This window comes from Gamsiella multidivaricata (assembly GCF_025024155.1).
Source record: "Gamsiella multidivaricata strain RSA 2152 chromosome Unknown BC939scaffold_16, whole genome shotgun sequence".
NCBI lineage: Eukaryota > Fungi > Mortierellomycota > Mortierellomycetes > Mortierellales > Mortierellaceae > Gamsiella > Gamsiella multidivaricata.
Window position 1 is genome coordinate 356,049 of NW_026251724.1, and position 11,949 is coordinate 367,997.

Below are 11,949 nucleotides of genomic sequence, written 5' to 3' on the forward strand. Positions count from 1 at the left end.
GTCTTCCTCCTTGGCCTGTTTAACTGGGGCTGATTCCAGGGATGGTTGACCAGGACCTCAAAACGTTCGTGATGACCAGGCGTTTATTAATGTTAAAGTAGCTTGCGTATTAAGTAGATGAGATAAGGAAGAGATATAGGTCTTGGATGGAATGGTCCATTTGAAAAAGCGTTGTTAGACAATGGTCCGCCTGCCGTATCCAGCGCGACGTCCGCCGTAACAGAACCGGGTGAAGATCCAGGCGATGATGAAGATGATGGCCAAGACAATAAACAGGTGCTCGAGAGGGCCAGTACCTAGATGTTTGTTCATAAAAGCGGAAAGTTTGTTCAGCATGCGACATGGCATGTATGAGGAACAATCCTCTTCATCAAAAAGATGACTTACCGATGGTGAAGACGCCGCAGAGAGCAAGGATCCAGACAATCAGAAGGATGACACCAATGACGATGAGGCCGTCAAAGGCGATAAATTCGATTGCTCCGCACATTGTTGCTGTAAGGGGGATATTGGTTGTAGTGGAAGGTATTGAGGAAAGGAGTAATTGAGGTGATGTGGTGGGAGAAATATGGAGTATTTATGAGGTTGAGTATTTCTATACATTTGAGTATTTGGCAGGAACGCGAGCTTAGGTCAGGGCACGAATCACGGCCGGATGCTTAATGCCTGTCATTCGTCATGATGACGCAGGAAATGCTTAACGCGTTTAAGGTCGTTTAAATAAATGTCATGTAGGGTACAACAATTGCATGATACGTTAATAATGACATCTAGTCAAGCAAAGGGTGGTCCAACAAGGAACAGGCGTAAGTAGACTAAACCATGAGATTGTGAAATCGCTTCGGTTCGTTGTTCATTATATTTTGGCATAACTCAATTCAGCTGAATTGATACGTATTTTTTTTGTGTTTGCAGTTATGGAAGCTGGCACAAATTCCATGTTTAAATTTTTATTGAATAGTGTCATTATTATTTCTACAGACATCATCGAATGCTCGGTACGTTCGATGGCTGCCAGACCCTCCACCTCAGGTTGTAGTCTTATGACGCGCTAGTTTCGATTGTTTGACAGTTTATGATATGTTGCAAAGTATGTATAAATGAGAATTATGACATGAGTGAAAAGAGTTGATCTATGAGTGAGGCATTGAGAATGACAGGGAAAAGGATCTGTATTATCGGCACGGTTTACCACCAAGGGTATTAAAAGAAGGGGCCCTTTCTTTAAGCCAAGAACATCAAACAGGAGACAATGGCCACAACGGCGGACAGGCTAGTTGCAGCCAAGGAGCCTGCATCGTTCTTGCCGGAGGCACCTCCACCATTAGCATCGTTGTCATCGCCATCGTCGTCCTTGCCATTGCCGCGGGGAGGAGGAGCAACACGATCCGCGGTTCCTGCAGGGACCGTGAATGCGAGCTCGGTGGCAATAGAGCTGGCGCGATCCGCGATCCAGGGCTTCAAGGCTGCATTCATCTCCTTGGTGACGTTGACCAAGTTATTGTTAAAGTCATCAAAGGTAAACTTCAAATCCTTTCCGGGCGACACGCGGGGCAGAGTAAGGTCCCACTGGGCATCCAGCGAGATCATCTTGTGAACAGAGTCAATGTGGGGGTTCATAGCCTCGGGCTTGAACGCAGTGCTGACAATCTCCTTCAGAATCTGAGTGAACTGAGCATTGATTTGCGTGTTATTGATGATCAACTTCGAGACCAAGGGATGGTCATGCTGGAAGTTATACAAGGCCTTGTACGAGCCCTTGGAATCGATTGAATCTCCGTTACCGAATGTGCCATCGAAATCAGTTGGGATCCACTGCCATTTGCCGGATCCGCCGAGCGTGGGGTTGAAGTAGATGAAGTAGTTGGAACCAGCCATCCAGTAATTGTCAAAGCCACCCATGAGATACTCAAGAGCCATGTTGCGCAAGAATCCGTCGAGGTCCAGGCGAGAGGTCCAGTAGCCGACGGGGTCAGGGGTCGTAACGGGGTTAAAGCTCTGGAGATCCTGCATGAAGGTGATCAACTGGCCCAGGGGTTCGGTCGCCACGTTATTGCCGAGGTTCTGGCTGATGTAGGCCTCCTGGTTGTAGGCCGCAGTCAAAGGTCCCTTATAAACGAGATCGGCCTGCTCCTCCAGAGTGGGGGCATTAGCCTGGATCAGCGAGCCAGGGACGACCAGAGGGTCGCCGCCGTGGACAGTCTGCTTGGCGAACGACTTCTTGATATCATCGACCATCAAGAACAAACCGTACGCGACGTTGTTGACGAACAGACGAACATATGATCCCTATTATAAACATTACAGCGATGAAGAGCATCAGTAATGAAGATTGAAAGCACTGGACAGAACAAGGCCCATGCAAATTCGTGCATGTTTACCTGCTGAGTGGGAACACCAACAGAGTTCAACATGTCGATGTACAGTTTCTCGCGCAGATAGGTGGGCTCCGTGGACATGGAGCGCAGCTTGAGGTTAGGGCGCGAAAAGAAGGTCTGGTTGTAGTCGGTATCGAACTTGAACTTGTACGACTGCTTGGCAAACTCCTTAGAGGACTTGCCGGAGGTCTTGAGGGTGATGTTGTTCTGGGTGTAAATGGTCTTGGCGTTGATGAAGCGGAACGTAACCTTGACATCAGCCTCGGTCTCAGGGGCGGCATTCATGGCCTGGATGGTCGCTGCAGGCGCAGTCAAGTGAATGGTCGCAATCTGATCCTCCTTAAAGGCCTTGGACTTTGAGGGGTAAGTGGCCAAGTAGGTGTAGGGCAATCGGACGATTTCGTGGTAGGTGATAGGGCGATCAAAGAACTCGTTGTCGGTGCTGGTGTCGGTGGTCTGGTTGAGTTTGCGAGCGAAAGCCTCGGTCTTGACGGCGGCGCCAGTGGCGTCGAGCTCGACGTACGAGTACTGGACCGCGGAGGTGGTGCCGGGGACGACGCCGGACCAGACTGGGAACGTGGTCTCATTCGTGGCGAGCTTTGTGATTGCGCCTGAAATGGAGACGCCGAACGCGCCGCCAGTCTTGCTAGGGTAGCCAATACAGTTGAATGTGACTATAAATAAAAACCATAGTGTTAGTCAATATGGATGTGTTCATGTTTGTGTAAGCGTCTGTGGGTGTGAGGAGGTAAAGGGGAGTATACCCGGATAAATGCAAGTTGGTGTTGTTTGTATTTGTTTGGTGCTCACATCCACACGACCAATTTGTATTGTCTCGGCGTAACTGACTAAATTTGCAGAGAGCGTTGATCAACCCAAGCCAGCCTTCCCAACCATTTCCCCTTGATACCGTTGCACAAAACAGTTGCGGACCAAAATAAAAATACCGCAACAAGCAACAATCAACACCAACAAAGCAAGAGGACGAGGAGCATAAATTTAATTAAAAAAGAAGCACCAGGAGACAGCAAAGGCTGAAGAACATGAAAGAGAGAAAAAAAAAAAAAAAAAAAAGCAAAGCAAGGCAAGGCAAGACAAGCAAGGGGAGAGATGAGTGAAAACTGAGAAACGGGGCTGTCGTCGTGTGCCTGAAGTGAGGCGAGTAAGCGACGAATCAAAGGCGTCTTCTGTCGTCAATTGACCTTCATGGTCGTGTGGGGGTGCATTACACGTTGAAAAAGAGATATGAAAAGTGTCAAGGGTATGTCCCAGTGGAAGAGAAGTGACACCTACTGTCGGCAAAGGCAACGGATGCCAGGGCGGCCAGACCAACAAAGAATCGGACCATAGTGGGGTGCGGTGGTGGTGGAGGTGATGTGCGCTTATGTGTGATAGGGAAAGTGCGTGCTTGGAAAATGAGGTGAGAGAAAAGGAAGAGAAAGGAGAAGAAAAGGAAGAGATGGTTAAGAAAATGCCGAGGAGTGGCGAGTGTGTGCTATTGGAAACCAGAGAAAGGAGGGAACGAAGAATAGAAGGGTAGGAAACCAGGCTGCGTTTTTTAAGTGCATGCGTTTGTCTCTTCCTCGGAACAGCCATCACTATCCGCGAGGGCCGCTATACCACAACCACAAATAAATAAGATACCGCAACAAGGGCCATACCAATCCCGGTAGGAGTAGAAGAAATTACCGGGATCCCATCTTCTTTTGGCATTTTGTATCAAGTCTGGACTTGGAGATCAGGGACAAAGTTCCCATTTTTCTCTTCGTGTAGGGTTTAATAATAGAGCTTAACGAAGCCTATTTTTACAAAAGGTTCACCCTGTCGCCACACGAGATTGTCCAACGTACTGACGTACACATAAACAGGTACAACCATACACTTTCCCAATCGACTAACACTCATCCAATCTGAACATTGGAGCATTAGACGTCGCAGCCTACTTTTTCTTTTTGAATGCCAGGGCGCAAGTAGTCTGCACAACCCCTTTTTCGATTTGGTCTCAACTCGCACAACCCCAGGGGGGCACATGCATTCACCGCTGTTCCCGTCCTTCTCAGATTTCTCCTCCCTTTATCCTGTTTATGTCAGCCCTTTTTTAGCAGAATTGTTAGCAGTAATCGGTTGTGGACTGGGCACTTATTCTATGCCGATGTGCTCTTCTTTTTTTTTTCCCTCCTCCATGCAATAATAATCAAGAGCACTATAAAAAAGAGTGCGCCAAGGACCGGAAACTTCCATTTATGCCTCTAATCAAGTTCTTTCTTTCCCTGTCTTCCTGAACGGCTCTCGACATATACGACGTATAGGCATTTATTGCACGCGATCGCAATCACTCGACGCTCGGCGCTTGCACGGGCCTGATGGATGCATAGGCTAAATCCAATGAGAGGGAAGCTCCTCTGATGTTGCGGACAAATTCTATAATAACATCGGGCGGAGTGCCTCATTATTCACCTTCAGTTGAAATGGCGATAGGTGGATCTTTCATCCTAACCAAGATTAAAAGTATATGTTTTTATGATATGGCCTGAAATGGCCACGTGCAAATACGCGTTGAGCACTTGTCATAAAAACTTTTCTAGCGCAATCGATATTTATTGAGTACGCCATCCTACTGCAGTGTGTGCATGTATGTCAGTAGTTCTGTAGGAGGTGTGTTCTTCTCCTACGCGGCTCACCTCAAGATCCCTCGTCTCGAGTCCTTCAGTTCTTTGTCCTGATTGCCACAGAACCATCCTGGCATCCAAAGTACGCAACCTCAGCCATGTTACAGAACAAACCAACTTCAACCACGCCGGTGATCAGCTTGATATCCTTCAGCAGCTGAGCTGGTTCCTTGATCAAACCAAAGGGTGCGTCGATCAAGAAATTGCCGTTATCCGTAACCACAGGTCCTGCCTTTGCAACCGCCATCCGGAGCTTGGCGTCATTCGAGCCCAATTTTTGCAACTTCTTCATGACTGCCTTCCAGGCAAAGGGAACGACTTCGATGGGAACACCCTGAGACCACTATGTTTTGAATGACAGGTAACAAGGGAGATGTCTTAAAAGAGCTGCGTTGGCACATAAACAGAAAAAAGGAGCGGCAGAGTCATACCTGCTCTCCCAGGATCTTGGAGTCCTTGCGGTAGTCAGCAACAATGATAAACTTCTTGGCTGCTTCGGCAACGACCTTCTCCTGAAGGTGAGCGCCTCCCCCGCCCTTGATAGCGTTCAATTGCGAGTCGACTTCGTCGGCACCGTCAATAGCCACATCGACGTTTGGATACCTAAGGTTGAACACGATCGCAAGCAGTTGATCAGCAAAGTCGATCAGTCAATAGAGGCAAAACAAGAGAGAGTAAACACGGCATTGGCACTTGCTGATCGATGTCCCCGACATTCAGTCCTCCATCGAGCAACAGCCCGCGGGACTGGAACGAGGTAGGGATAAAGACCGTCTTCTCATTCAGTGCAGGATCGCGCTGGAGCAGACGTGCGACGACATGAACGACGGTCGATCCTGATCCGACACCGATGACCTTATGCGAGGGCAGGATGTGCTCATCGACAGCCTGGTAGGCGGCCTTCTGCTTAGCTTGCTCGATCAGTGAGGTCATGTTGCGAGTCAGAGTGTGTGCGAATGCGGAGAGAGTGCGGCGGAAGGAAGAGGGGTGCGACAACACCGAGTGGGAAGACCGGAGGAGCATTTTTCATCAGTCCAAAAACGTTTATCATTATTATTATTGTTATTTTTATTCCTTTCTATTTTAACGGTCGGTTTGATGATGGGTTTATGGCGCGCTTAGAGCAGCATCGCGCTCAGAGACGCGGCAATGATCAGCACGGCGAGGAACCCACCAGGGGCCGCCAATGGTGCGTTGCCTGCGGCCTTAGGCTTGCTGGGCGAACTGGACGAATTGTCGTCCTTACCGTGCGTCGGTTTGGGAGGAGGTGGGACTCGATCAGCGGTACCGGGCTGGACTGTGAAGTTTAGCTGCGTGGCCACCAACGCCGACAGGTCGTGGATCCAACCCCTGAGCGAGTAGGACATGTCCTTCGTCATATTGTCTAGGTTGTTGTTAAAGTCGTCAAACGTGTAGCCGTTGATTTTGCCGGGACCCGTGCGGTTGATCGATATATCCCACTTGTAGTCATCGGCAAGCATCTGGTTGTAAACTGCGATGCGGGGGAAGAGGCCGTCGGGCTTGAAAGACCAGCCCACAATGTCCTTGAGGGTCTGCTCGAACAACGCGTTGATGGCGCTGTTCTTGATGATCAGCTTCGAAACCAAGGGATGGTCGGGTTGGAAGTTATAGAACGTCTGGTAGGGGGATAAGGTCGAAGTCGGGTATCCATCGCCAAAGGTACCATCGAAATCAGTTGGGACCCATTGCCATTTGCCTTGCGTACCGAGCGTGGGATTGAAGTACATAAAGTAGTTGGAGCCGGACATCCAATAATTGTCGAACGCACCCCCGAGGTACTCCATGGCCATGTTGCGCAAGAACCCATCGAGATCCAAGCGCGTATTGTTCCAGTAGCCGATAGGGTCAGCGGTGTTGACGGGATCAAAGGCCTCCAAGTCGGCCATAAACTGGATTAGCTGGCCCAGAGGCATAGTCGGAGGATTGTTGCCAAGGTTGACATCAGCGTAGACCGAAGGATCATAGCTTGTGTTGGTGGTGCCCTTGTAGACAAGGTCAGCCTGGTTGTCCAGTGTTGGTGCATTCATCTAAAAGGGGAGATATACTTGGTGTGTAAGCACAAGGGTATTCTATACCAGCGCATTGCTGCTGCAGCATTGGTTCGCATTCGTTACCTGGACAAGTGAACCAAGGACTACATTAGAATCTCCGCCGTGGATAGTCTGCTTGGCAAACGACTTTTTGATGTCGTCTACCATCAGATAGAGCCCCACGGGGTTGTTGTTGACAAAGAGACGGACGAACTGGCCCTGCAGGGAGAAGAAAGAGGAGCAACGCAATGACGAAGAACAGTATGAATGTCAATGGTCCCTTCATCTATTTGTTGTTATCGTATTCGTCTTACTGTTTTACTGGCCCTTACCTGCTGTGTGGGGACACCGACGGCATTCAGCATATCAATGTAAACCTTTTCACGCATGAAGGTCGGGTCTGTGACCTCAGAGCGCAGCTTGATGTTGGGTCTTGAAAAGAAGGTCTGGTTGAGGTTGGTATCGAACGACAGCTTATAAGCTTGCTTCTGGAAGTCCTTGGACGACTTGCCAGATGTCTTGAAGGAGATGTTGGTCTGGGAATAAATCATATGGTGGTCAATCCAACGAAAGTTGACGCGGATGTCTGACTCCTGGTTTGGATTCGCATTCAGGGCCGCCATCTGGGCTGGGTCAGCTGTCAGATGGATGGTCGCGATTACGTCGTCGTCAAAGACCTTGGTGTACGATGGCCAGGTGGCAAGGTAGGCGTAAGGCACATTTGGCAAGGTCCATTTGGTCGTCTGGCGTTCAAAGAATTCGTTATAGGTCTTGGTGTCGGTAGTGTTGCTCAGGGTGCGTGTGAAGCTCTCGGTCTTGACAGCGGCGCCGGCAGCGTTGAGCTCGACATATTGGTAGGCGACCGAGGATGTCGTGCCTGGAACGGAGCCGGACCAGACGGGAAATGTTGATTCATTACTGGCGAGCTTGGTGATGGCGCCGCTGATGGAGACACCGAAGCTGCCGCTAGGGGTCGATGGGTAACCGACCACGTTGAAAGTGACTAGAAACAAGACGCGTTTTTGTCAGATCTGTTACAGATGAATTGATCCAGGGGTAAACCAAAAGGAAATATCTGCGCTCCGCTTTGAGAAAGAACATATAAAGATGCAGGCACTAGGGTGGCTGCCGCCCCATCATTTGGTATGCAGTTTCTCCCAAAAAGACTCGCAGCTGCGGTTCATTTAGATCGCTGCAGTTAAACGGGCTTTGAAGGGAATAGGGCCGGATGAATATAAAAGGGAGGGCGGGGAAGAGTGTCTGTGTGGGGAGAGGACTTACTATCAGCGAGAGCATATGAGGCCATTGCGACCAGACCTGCCAAAGCAGCGTAGAGGCGTACCATGGCGTAGGTGCTTGAGTAGAAAATGAGGATGGCGGTCGGTGAAGTGAGGGGGGTGGAGAGGGCCAAGGTCCGTTGAGAAGGAAAGAAGAGGGTGGGAAAGGAAAGATGAATGTTTGCTTCCCGGTGGATATTTAAGTAGATTGAAGTGAGGTCTAGACGCGTGGGTGTGAAGGGCAGGAGATGCAAAGTGAAAAAGGGACGGACCGAAAGGTGGGTTGGACGAATGAGTACAAAAGAGGCAATAAAGTGGCACCCGCTCACTGCAACAACATCTGCACCCCTCGTTCTCGGCACTGTTCTCCACTCAAACATCCCTTCCGCGGCGCTTCCCATTCTTTTTTTATCGCCTTTAGGAAACCCTCGGGGATACGGCTCAATACCACACGACAGTGGGTCGGCCCTGGGCTCAGAATGTTCATTATCCGGAACTCAGATAGAGCACACAAATCAGCAGAATGGAGATAATTATCCAGTCCATCAATAGGCATCATTCCACCACATAAATTTAGAAAACATGAAGAAAAAGAATCAATCCAGGCCGCGTCTAAATGCAACCTGCCTTCTTCTCTCTACTTTTGAGAGCCTTTGTCGCTACAATTTGGAAGGTAGTTCTCGAAAGCCCGGACCCAGAGCACTGATGCAGACTTGCACTGCTCCCTCGGTTCAGCATCTGCGTCTCAGGGGCGGTAAGACCGATAGCTAAGACAGCTCGGTGGCATGTACTTTTAGCACCAGGAACCAGTAATGTATTGAAATAGTCTCGGTCTCCCCTGGCCACGTGCGGCAGGGGTGGAAGCATCGGGGTATATAAGCGGAACAGCGGGTAAAACTCATTGTTACACAGCCAGAAGTTATTCTTAGACCAAGAGAAAAAAAAATCGATTGCAGAGAAAACTAACGATCTATCTATGAAGCATACTCAGTCTCAGCACAGATACTGTCTTTCGTAATAGGGTCGTCTTGGCATGCACAAAGCATAGCATAAAGGTATTTTTCATTTCTTTCATTTCTTTCATTTCTTTCATTTCTTTCATTTCTAAAGTAACATAAGAAAACCACAGTTGTGGTGACAAAGCTCCGTCGACATTCTATGTAAAACAATGCTTGTAGACGTCTTAAACCGCCATCGCGAAAGCAACCGTCAGGGCAGCGACTCCCTGGACGAACAAACCCTTCTTGCTGAACAGCGACTCGCCAGCGTTACGATTCTGGCCGATGGGATCCTTATCACCCTCGGTCTCGTCCGATCCGTCTTCCTCGTCCTCAGGATTGCCCTCGTTGCCCTTCTTTGGGGGTGGAGGGACACGGTCCACCAATCCCTGGGGAATTGCAAAGTTCAACTCCTTCGCGACAAGACTCGACATATCCTGAACCCAGCCCAGAACACCAGACTGCATGTCCGAGGTCGCGTTATAGAGATTGTTGTTAAAGTCGGCGAAGGTCGTGTTTCTGTCCTTGCCAGGGCTCTTACGGACCAACGCAAGGTCCCACTGAGCATCCAAGGACAGCATACGGTGATACGCTTCGGCACGCGCATTCATCGCCTCGGGCTTGAATGCGGTGCTGACAATCTCCTTTAAGATCTGCTCAAACAGCGCATTAATCTGAGTGTTTTGTAAGATCAACTTTTGGACAAGAGGGCGCTCTCCGTTGGCTGTGAAGTCGACATAGTTCTTGTACGTGGGCAGAGTCGAATAAGGATAACCGCTTCCGAATGTGTTATCCATGTCTGTCGGAATCCATTGCCATTTGCCGCCGTTTGGCGCAAGGGTCGGGTTCCTGTACATAAAATAGTTGGATGCGGCGTACCAGTACATATCAAAGCCGCCCATCAGATACTCAAGCGCCATGCAACGCAAATAGCCGTCCAAATCCAAGCGCGTGTTATTCCAGTAGCCGACGGGGTCAGGAGTTGAGACGGGATCGAAGGCCTGGAGATCAGACATGAACGTGATGAGCTCCTGGAGTTCGTCTGTCGCAGGGCTGTTACCAAGGTTCCTGCTTCTGTAGGTGTCCTTGTCGTAGCTCGCGGACGTTGGTCCTTTGTAGACGAGGTCAGCTTTGTTGATCCACGCGTTCATCTTAAAGAAAAAGAAAAAGGAAAAAGGAAAAAGGAATGCGGATAAGTCCCTCTTTCTAGATAAGGAGTCTAATTGATATTCGGTGCGCAGAAGCCACATCGCGTACCTGCACCATAGATCCACGGACAATAGTTGAAGAGCCACCGTGGATTGTCTGCTTAGCAAACGACTTCTTGATATCCTCCACCATCAGATAAAGACCATATGGCTCATTGTTGACGAATAGGCGGACCCATGCACCCTGGAAGAATACATTGATATCGATGTTAGCTCAATTGTTGGCTAACTACCATAAAGCAGCGCGTCATGGAACTCGATGTGAAGGACGTGCCTGTTGTGTTGGAACACCAACGGAGTTTAGCATGTCAATATACAGCTTCTCGCGGATCATGGTTGGGTCTTGGGTCATGGATCGCAGCTTGATGTTGGGGCGCGAAAAGAATGTCTGATTCATCGACGTGTCAAAGCCGAACATGAATGCCTGCTTCGTATACTCCTTGGCCGACTTGCCGGAGGTCGAGAACGTAATGTTCTGCTGAGTATGAATGGTCTTGGAGTTGATAAACCTGAAGTCGACCTTGTAGTCCTTGTCATTCTCGGGATTCGCGACCATCTCTTCCATCAACGCCGCTGGGGCAGTAACATGGATCGTGGCAATTTGCTTCTGTTTGAACGCCTTGGTCTTGGACGGGTATGTGGCCAAGTAAGTGTAGGGAAGCTTAGGAAGTTCCCATTGAGTGGTGGGTCGCTCAAAAAACTCGTTCAGGGTTGAAGTCCAGGTCTCGTTGGCCAGTTTGCGTGTGAAGGCTTCGGCCTTGAGAGCAGCACCCTGACCGTTAAGTTCGACATACGAGTACTCAACTGTGCTCTGAGTACCGGGAATGGCGCCAGTCCAGACCGGGAAAATGTTCTCGTTCGTTGCCAGCTTGTGGACTGTGCCAGCAATTGAGACACCGAACGACCCCCCCGTGGATGAAGGGTAACCGATAACATTGAAGGTGACTAGATGTGTAATGCAAAGAAGTTGGCAGAGATATTGAGAGGCACGTCATGGATGTGAGAAGCGCGCTTTTGTGTAACTAAGACGGAGGGGTAAGAGATGTACTTACTGTTAGCGAGCGCAAGGGAGGCAATGGAGGCCAGGCCAATCAAGTACTTCATGATAGGCGGCGAGAGGGGAGGAGCGGGTTACTGTGATGTTAGTTTGCTGAAGGCTGAGGGAAATAAATGAGCAGGGTCTGCTCTTGGGAAGAGTACGGAAAGGTGGAGACGGTTGAAGCGTGAATGTGGACACAGAAGAATAAAGAGGTATTGCAGGGTGAAGATGAGAGAAAGAGAAAGAGAAAGAAAGAGGAGAGAAAGACGGACAGAGAGTGATAGCTTACACCTTTGTCGTTACCCTGCCTCTTCGCACCTTCAACCTTC

General features: G+C 49.5%; 6 protein-coding genes across 6 annotated transcripts; all 6 read right to left on the minus strand.

The window, feature by feature from the left end:
* Positions 1-68: 68 nt before the first annotated feature.
* On the minus strand, positions 69-550 carry BC939DRAFT_444432 (uncharacterized protein). The gene is made up of 2 exons (XM_051554678.1): positions 388-550; positions 69-296 (listed from the first exon to the last, which is right to left on the minus strand). The coding sequence occupies exons 1-2, from the start codon at positions 488-490 to the stop codon at positions 175-177; spliced, it is 225 nt and encodes a 74-aa protein (XP_051414671.1). The 5' UTR covers positions 491-550; the 3' UTR covers positions 69-174.
* A 357-nt stretch (positions 551-907) lies between these two features.
* On the minus strand, positions 908-2,403 carry BC939DRAFT_444434 (coth protein-domain-containing protein). Its single transcript, XM_051554679.1, has one exon. It carries the CDS (start codon positions 2,236-2,238, stop codon positions 1,225-1,227), a length of 1,014 nt encoding a protein of 337 aa, XP_051414672.1. The 5' UTR covers positions 2,239-2,403; the 3' UTR covers positions 908-1,224.
* Positions 2,017-4,249, minus strand: BC939DRAFT_78629 (uncharacterized protein). Its single transcript, XM_051561902.1, has 3 exons — positions 4,040-4,249; positions 3,672-3,785; positions 2,017-3,052 (listed from the first exon to the last, which is right to left on the minus strand). The coding sequence occupies exons 1-3, from the start codon at positions 4,089-4,091 to the stop codon at positions 2,238-2,240; spliced, it is 981 nt and encodes a 326-aa protein (XP_051414673.1). The 5' UTR covers positions 4,092-4,249; the 3' UTR covers positions 2,017-2,237.
* Positions 4,250-5,084: 835 nt separating this feature from the next.
* BC939DRAFT_483524 (ribose 5-phosphate isomerase A-domain-containing protein) lies at positions 5,085-6,070 on the minus strand (the record flags this gene model as incomplete). The annotated part of the gene is made up of 3 exons (XM_051559186.1): positions 5,085-5,390; positions 5,479-5,650; positions 5,745-6,070. The coding sequence occupies 3 exons, from the start codon at positions 6,068-6,070 to the stop codon at positions 5,085-5,087; spliced, it is 804 nt and encodes a 267-aa protein (XP_051414674.1).
* Positions 6,071-6,080: 10 nt separating this feature from the next.
* On the minus strand, positions 6,081-8,939 carry BC939DRAFT_444445 (coth protein-domain-containing protein). The gene is made up of 4 exons (XM_051554680.1): positions 8,380-8,939; positions 7,431-8,101; positions 7,183-7,317; positions 6,081-7,095 (listed from the first exon to the last, which is right to left on the minus strand). Exons 1-4 carry the CDS (start codon positions 8,774-8,776, stop codon positions 6,166-6,168), a joined length of 2,133 nt encoding a protein of 710 aa, XP_051414675.1. The 5' UTR covers positions 8,777-8,939; the 3' UTR covers positions 6,081-6,165.
* Positions 8,940-9,470: 531 nt separating this feature from the next.
* On the minus strand, positions 9,471-11,919 carry BC939DRAFT_444447 (coth protein-domain-containing protein). The gene is made up of 4 exons (XM_051554681.1): positions 11,634-11,919; positions 10,856-11,526; positions 10,631-10,765; positions 9,471-10,524 (listed from the first exon to the last, which is right to left on the minus strand). Exons 1-4 carry the CDS (start codon positions 11,683-11,685, stop codon positions 9,559-9,561), a joined length of 1,824 nt encoding a protein of 607 aa, XP_051414676.1. The 5' UTR covers positions 11,686-11,919; the 3' UTR covers positions 9,471-9,558.
* Positions 11,920-11,949: the final 30 nt, after the last annotated feature.

Excerpts from the sequence above, each read along its gene's own strand:
- BC939DRAFT_444432 (XM_051554678.1), bottom strand. The coding sequence starts at position 490 with ATGTGCGGAGCAATCGAATTTATCGCCTTTGACGGCCTCATCGTCATT. Across the intron at positions 297-387 it reads CTGCGGCGTCTTCACCATCG|GTACTGGCCCTCTCGAGCAC; the intron begins GTAAGTCATCTT and ends ACAAACATCTAG.
- BC939DRAFT_444434 (XM_051554679.1), bottom strand. The coding sequence starts at position 2,238 with ATGGTCGATGATATCAAGAAGTCGTTCGCCAAGCAGACTGTCCACGGC.
- BC939DRAFT_78629 (XM_051561902.1), bottom strand. The coding sequence starts at position 4,091 with ATGCCAAAAGAAGATGGGATCCCGGTAATTTCTTCTACTCCTACCGGG. Across the intron at positions 3,786-4,039 it reads TTCTACTCCTACCGGGATTG|CACGCACTTTCCCTATCACA; the intron begins GTATGGCCCTTG and ends TCATTTTCCAAG. Across the intron at positions 3,053-3,671 it reads ATCCGTTGCCTTTGCCGACA|TCACATTCAACTGTATTGGC; the intron begins GTAGGTGTCACT and ends TTTTATTTATAG.
- BC939DRAFT_444445 (XM_051554680.1), bottom strand. The coding sequence starts at position 8,776 with ATGGGAAGCGCCGCGGAAGGGATGTTTGAGTGGAGAACAGTGCCGAGA. Across the intron at positions 8,102-8,379 it reads CTCATATGCTCTCGCTGATA|TCACTTTCAACGTGGTCGGT; the intron begins GTAAGTCCTCTC and ends TCTTGTTTCTAG. Across the intron at positions 7,318-7,430 it reads TCGGTGTCCCCACACAGCAG|GGCCAGTTCGTCCGTCTCTT; the intron begins GTAAGGGCCAGT and ends TTCTCCCTGCAG.
- BC939DRAFT_444447 (XM_051554681.1), bottom strand. The coding sequence starts at position 11,685 with ATGAAGTACTTGATTGGCCTGGCCTCCATTGCCTCCCTTGCGCTCGCT. Across the intron at positions 10,766-10,855 it reads TTGGTGTTCCAACACAACAG|GGTGCATGGGTCCGCCTATT; the intron begins GCACGTCCTTCA and ends GTATTCTTCCAG. Across the intron at positions 10,525-10,630 it reads TCCGTGGATCTATGGTGCAG|ATGAACGCGTGGATCAACAA; the intron begins GTACGCGATGTG and ends TTTTTCTTTAAG.